Source organism: Zingiber officinale, chromosome 9A (genome assembly GCF_018446385.1).
Source record: "Zingiber officinale cultivar Zhangliang chromosome 9A, Zo_v1.1, whole genome shotgun sequence".
NCBI lineage: Eukaryota > Viridiplantae > Streptophyta > Magnoliopsida > Zingiberales > Zingiberaceae > Zingiber > Zingiber officinale.
This window is the reverse complement of record NC_056002.1, coordinates 32,363,712-32,370,008: the sequence shown is the minus strand read 5'-3', so window position 1 is coordinate 32,370,008 and position 6,297 is coordinate 32,363,712. Positions and strand designations below refer to the sequence as shown.

At 35.6% G+C, this 6,297-nt stretch overlaps 1 protein-coding gene across 3 annotated transcripts; it reads right to left on the bottom strand.

Moving 5' to 3' along the window:
• Positions 1-1,397: 1,397 nt before the first annotated feature.
• On the bottom strand, positions 1,398-3,989 carry LOC122018587 (nucleolin-like). 3 transcript variants are annotated; one of them, XM_042575950.1, is made up of 4 exons: positions 3,857-3,989; positions 3,611-3,738; positions 1,951-2,009; positions 1,398-1,852 (listed from the first exon to the last, which is right to left on the bottom strand). In XM_042575950.1, exons 2-4 carry the CDS (start codon positions 3,734-3,736, stop codon positions 1,534-1,536), a joined length of 504 nt encoding a protein of 167 aa, XP_042431884.1. In that variant the 5' UTR covers positions 3,737-3,738; positions 3,857-3,989; the 3' UTR covers positions 1,398-1,533. The 3 variants fall into 3 exon arrangements, with proteins under 3 accessions (XP_042431884.1, XP_042431883.1, XP_042431885.1); XM_042575949.1 differs by having other exon boundaries at positions 3,807-3,955; XM_042575951.1 differs by lacking the exon at positions 3,857-3,989 and having other exon boundaries at positions 3,611-3,800.
• Between the last annotated feature and the right edge of the window lie 2,308 nt (positions 3,990-6,297).

The following is a 6,297-nucleotide window of genomic DNA, read 5'->3' as shown; positions in this document are numbered from 1 at the left end:
CTAGGAATTGTATATATTTTCTTTTTATTGATACTATGTTTGAAGCGTATATCCAACACTACTACCCTATGTTGGGTAGTTAAGCTTTCTCCAGGGATGACTTTACAATCTTTACAAATCTTTCTATCCTTCTTCCTAACCATAAGAAAGTCAATTTGCGATTTATTATTCCCACTTTTGAATGTGACTAAGTGTTCTTCTCTTTTCTTAAAAAATGTATTAGCTAATATAAGATCATATGCTATCGCAAAATCTAATATAGTTTTCCCTTCTCATTCCTCGTTCTAAACCCATAACTCCCATGTACTCTCTCATATTCCTCATTTTTCACTCCGACATGCCCATTTAGATCACCTCCTATTAAAATCATTTCATTTGGTGGAATATTTTGTAATATTTCATCTAAGTCCTCCCAAAACCTTGATTTGGTAGCTTCATCTAATCCTACTTGTGGTGCATATACGCTAATTATGTTCATAGTTTCTTTCGCCACTATTATCTTAAGGGCTATAATTCTATCCCCTTTTCTAACTACTCCTACAACTTCTTCCTTTAACAAACTATCTACAATGATACCCACTCCATTTCTTGCTTTACTCTTTCCAGTGTACCATAACTTAAAACCCGAGTTCTCTATCATCTTTGCCTTCTCGCCTGTCCATTTTGTCTCTTGTACACACAAAATACTAATTTTTCTCTTAATCATCATATCTACTACCTCCATTGATTTACCAGTGAGAGTTCCTATATTCCATGTTCCAAATCTTAGATTATTAGTTTTCCTATCATATTTGTTCTTATCTAACCTATAGTGTGTGAACTCTTGCCTATTTAACACTACACCCAAGTTCTCATGGAGATGTAGCGGTCCTTGCTGAGACATTACAGTCGGACCCTGTAACGCGAACTCTTGCATATTTATCACTACACGCGAGTTCTGGAGATGTAGCGGTCCTTGCCGAGACGTTACAGTCGGACCCTGCAACGCGTTCCTTCCGGGGAACAACCTAGCATTAGCACAATAGTTTAATGGATTCATTCATTGAATATTTGCCATAGTTTGGCGCTGGCTGTCAACCTAACGCAACCCTCCTCCTTTATCCGGGCATAGGACCGGCCATGACCGGTCATCATGGGCAAAAATCGATTCAATTAATTTTAATTTAATCAATTTGAAGTGGACTACCAGAATTTTATATATATAATGGAGTATCTCGTTCTTGTGAATTAACTAATTCCAAGATAGACGATTCGGTCACATATTTCACCGACCAAGTAAACCCAAGAAGCATATTGACTCCTGACATGACAACCTAACATCATCAGTAGTTCAATCGCAGTAGGTTGCACCCTATATGAAAATTAAATTCTAGTTGCTTGGGAGTGCACTCTGTCTCTTACCACCGTACGAAGCCCAAATTTCATATTAGAACGTGCTAAAAGTGACAAGTTAAGTTCATTCATAGGCTTCTTGCTATTCTCTGATAAAACAGTAGCTAAAATGAGTTTTTTGAAACACAAAGTCGTCGTGCTTCACTTCCTCTTCTTCGTCGGTGGTTTCAGAAGCTCCTCTTCATCGTCTTCCTCATCCTCTTCATTTGACTCATCGTCGTCATCATCCTCATCGCCTTCATCATCGTCTTCAACACTTCCACCTTCGCCATTGGCCTCTGGGTCCTCATTTTCATCATCTTCGTTGTCATTTTCCTCCCCAGAAGGGTCACCTTCCCCTCCATATTCTTCTTGATCATCACCATCTTGGTCATCATCACCATCATCCTCTTCGTCTTCTTCTGAATCACCATCGTCCTTGTTCTCCGGCACTGATTCATGTTTGCTTTTGTGGAGTATCCTACAAAAACAACAGCATAACATAATATGATTAACCAAGGGCTCAATGTCGAGTCCATAATAGTTGAGTAAATGGTGGAGAAAGAAACAGTATGATACCTATAAATTGCTTCAGGACGTTCAATAAGCGAATCAGTTTGAGTTGATAAAGAACCCATCTGAAACAATTCATCTTTAGCACAAACAGATCAAGTGAAAATCGTACGAAACATGGAACTGAATCGGTACTATGACTTAGAAAGTGAAGTAGTTATGTATTTTACATATCACATTGAAGTAGTTTTCTCTATCCTTCTTAATGTTCGGTAAACAAAGACGAGTTCATAAACATGCATACATGGCAGCTTAGAGAGAAAAGCACAAATTGAATACATTAAGTAGCGAGTCAAGGCAAGCGCAGAAGACAAAAAATAGCACAGGAGCACAAAAAAAAAAACAGAGAAAACTGCAATCGTCTTAGTGGCTTATGATCCGGGAGTTTAACTTCTACGACCTACAGCATAAGCAATCTTTTACAAACATAAATCCTTCGTTGATCCTAACTTTTCTTATTGTAGTATTACTATGTTGATTTATCATAGTAGAATGTCCTTTCCATTACCTTTTGGTGTTTGTGTTCATGCCATCTAAATTATACCTGTGAATTTAGCTAACCGCAATCTAACGTATCGGGGAATGTCAGATTTCTGAGCTCCTCATCTGAGAAGATCTAAATTAAGAACCTAAAATCACCAATATAGAAGAACACTTCGATAATTGATTCTATGGCACACAAATCTTAATTCACAAGTTATCAGAATTCTCATACTCAAAAACAAGAATGTTCTTATTTTCCCATTGTAAGGCGAAATAACAAGAGTGAACTAAGCAACCTTCGAAAATTCACTATATTAGACAAAACCTGAAAAAGAAAAAGATGAAAAAACTGATGAGCACAGTAAGCCTACTGCTCGAGGATATTAGCAAACTGTATGATTATGTATAAAACATCTCTTAGCACAAGAAGAAATGAGAAAAGAAACTAAAAAGGAGTCCTTTCTGCAGTTAAAGCAGCTTCAGCAACAATTAATCCAGTGATCGAACAGGGAAACAAAATTCAAACACAGTTCTACCTAGTCAAGAATTCCAATTCCAGTTGCAAAGTTCACCATCCATTTTTAAGCTACCAACAAGGAGAGGAGTGCAGGTGAACAACACAATCAAAGTAAAGAAGGTCCTAGATCGAGAAATGAAGCACATTAAAGAACAAAGCTAACAAAAACTCTGAAAACTCACATCAATCTCAGATTTCTAAATTCTCAAACTTACTAGTTGCAGCAAATAATAAGAATAATAGCAAAAAAATCAAAAAAAAAAGTGAAATCAAAATGAGCATAAAAACTAGTGTTTACTGCCAGAAAGAGTGAAAGAAATTTTTTCTGCAGCCAAAGCGGCTACAGCAACAAACAACTCCAAAATAGAGCAAAAGAAAAATCAAACACAATTCTACTTCATCGATAACAACCACAATTGCAAAGAAGTTCAACACCATTTTAAAGCTATAGACAAGCAGTGCAGGTAAACAACACATTTCAAATGAAGAAAAAAAGGCTCCAGAACGAGCAATGAAGCACAGAACAAACAAAACAAAACTCTGAACACTTTGCATCAATCTCAGATTTCTAATTTCTTAAACCTACTAGCTGCAAACAAATTGAAAGCAATAAAAAACAAATTGAAGAATGGCATTATATTAAACCCCAAAAAAACTTGTCCTTACCGCCAGCACAAGCGAAAGAAGGATCTTTTCCACAGCCAAAGCAGCTTCAGCGACAAACAACTCCGCAGCAGAGCAGCAAAGAGCAGGAGAAACTCCACTACTTTGGCATTTGCACAACATCTCCATTTCTATAAGAATCCACAACAACCCTCAAAAAAACGCAGCAACAAGAAAAGAAGACCCTAGAGAATATTACAATTGCAATCCTGAGCAGAAAGACCAAACCAATTGGAACGAAATACGAACACAAATCAGTCAGCGGTCGAGGAGGAAGCTGAGAGAGAGGCGACTTTGACTTCGACCCGATGCTACGGCGCAGGATCTCCGTAGGTTCCTTCGAGGATTAGGGTTTTGGGCGGATTAGGGCCGAGGACGCGTTCCGGGCAAACCATTGCATGGAATGGGACTCGCATCAAATGGACGGTTGACCACGTTACTTTGACCAATTTTAACGATCTAGATGTAGAAGTACATATGCCTGATGAGAAGCGATTGGAAGAGATCCAACTACCCCGCAGATTCGGTTCGTTAACGGTGTTGGCGCCGTTTTCTAATTTGGGGATGAATCCGAATCCAACGCCTGAAAAATAGGTGGATTTTAATGGATGGTGATTTATTAGGTTGGTTAGCTGAGGGTCGATTTAAATTTGTTTGGGAATTAACATAATAAAAAAAAAGTAATGTATTGAATAAATAAATAAAATAAATTTTGAAATAAATTAACTACAGAATTCAACATATATGGCAAAAACAAAACCTTATTAAAGATATCTTCCTACTTAAGAAATTAATCAGCTATTCAGCTTCATAGTTAAGAATTGACTTTGGATATTTGACTAATTACGAAAGCAGTTCGGATGCTTTTTTTTTATTGAATTAAAACGACATCCGAAATATGTAAAAATCAAGAGGCAATCATGAATTATGGACCAAGAAATTCAAACGGCTAGGAAAGTACTTTATCATTGTATCGTAGTTACATTAATTTTTTGTTTTAATGTAACTACGATACATCAGTTAATAGGATGAATAATAGATAAACAATTAATTTGGTTTATTTGGTAGGCTACTCTCATTTTGGATGCTTCTGTTTTTTAAAAAAGACCTAAGGAAGCCGCGTCCTCTTTTTCATTCCAAAAATGTCTTTTATTTTCAGTATTATTGTATAGATGATTTACTCTAATTTGATTGAATTTTTTTTACAATATTATTATATTAAATAAATTTGATTAATTTATTAAAATTATATAAATTTAACTAAAAATCACAACCTTATAATTATCAGAACTATTACGTAATAATTATGATTATAAACTATAATAATTGTCATAACTACTCCGAGGATGCAGAGAAATTGAGTATGTTTGTGAGCTTTTCAAATCGACTTTGAAAAAATATTTGATTTGTGAACCTATTTGAAAAGTAGAGAAGATGGTTAGTTGGAAAAATAACTCTGATGTTGCCTAGATTAAAATTCCTTGTGATCTTGCATGTCAAGAGCGTTAATGCTCGTTGGAAAGGAAGGAATCCTGACACAGGCCCTCAAATATTCAAGTCAATGATCGAGTCAAGTAGAGGAATAATGAGAAGAACAATAGGTAAGAGTGTGTAAAAATACATAGCATCACATACCGTCGCTTGTAAATAAAGACCCCCTTTTATAGTGTTTATGTTTGTCTGTGCATGAATCTCAAAGCTTATCCAAAAAATGATAGATTATAAAGATGCTCTCACACATTTCCCAAAATAGGCTTATAATCTCTACATTTAATAGAGATAAAACTTCTAATGTACAGTTTATATGCCCTCCGTGGCACAAAACGTCAACAAGAAATATAAGATTGTTGTATTGAGGACCCATAATATGCTTACATGGTCAGCTAACCGAGTTCTCCTGTGACCCACTAGGCAATCGCTCATAAGGACCAACCAATTAAATTTATAAAGTATTGTCAAGAACTCGTCCTTCACTCGACCTACTTGTTTAGTCAAAGGGTTGAATCGGACCGAGCGTCCATTCTGTCCGATCGGACTATAGTTTCAATCAGCTGGACTATTAGATCCAGCTAGTTCATCGTGCTATCTTCAAGCGGCAAATAAGTCTTGGCTCTAGGGAGTGCTAACTGTTGGAATGTATACTAAAAGCCTAGCTTTTTGTATAAACATTTACTTAGAAATAAGAATCATATTGGTCAAATATCTACATTTATAAGTTAAGTGTAGTTGTTCGATTAATTTATATTGTAGATAACATGGTGTGTGGTGTCACACACAGAAGATCATGTTATCAATTCCTTAAAAATTATAAACAGTAGATCACGACTGAGATGGAAAGGAACAAACCATTGAAATAGTCGTAGTATAATTAGATATTAGTTTATCTTAATTGATAAATTACACTAGTACACTCTGAGTGTATTGAGCAGGACCATTTAAGGTAAGTTATTTTTATAATGACTTAATAAAAGAACAAGACCTAAGTTATTATGGAAGTGTGTGCTCTTAATCCTAATATAATAACAAACACATATATTTAGTATTTATTTCTTTGACTTATCAAAGGGTGAGATTTAGCTCGATAAATCAATAGGCTCGATAAGTTAGGAAATGATATTACTTATAGTGTGTGTTATTGATTATGGAAGGAAACTATGTCCTAGTAATCTAGGTTGATAATGTCCCCAAGA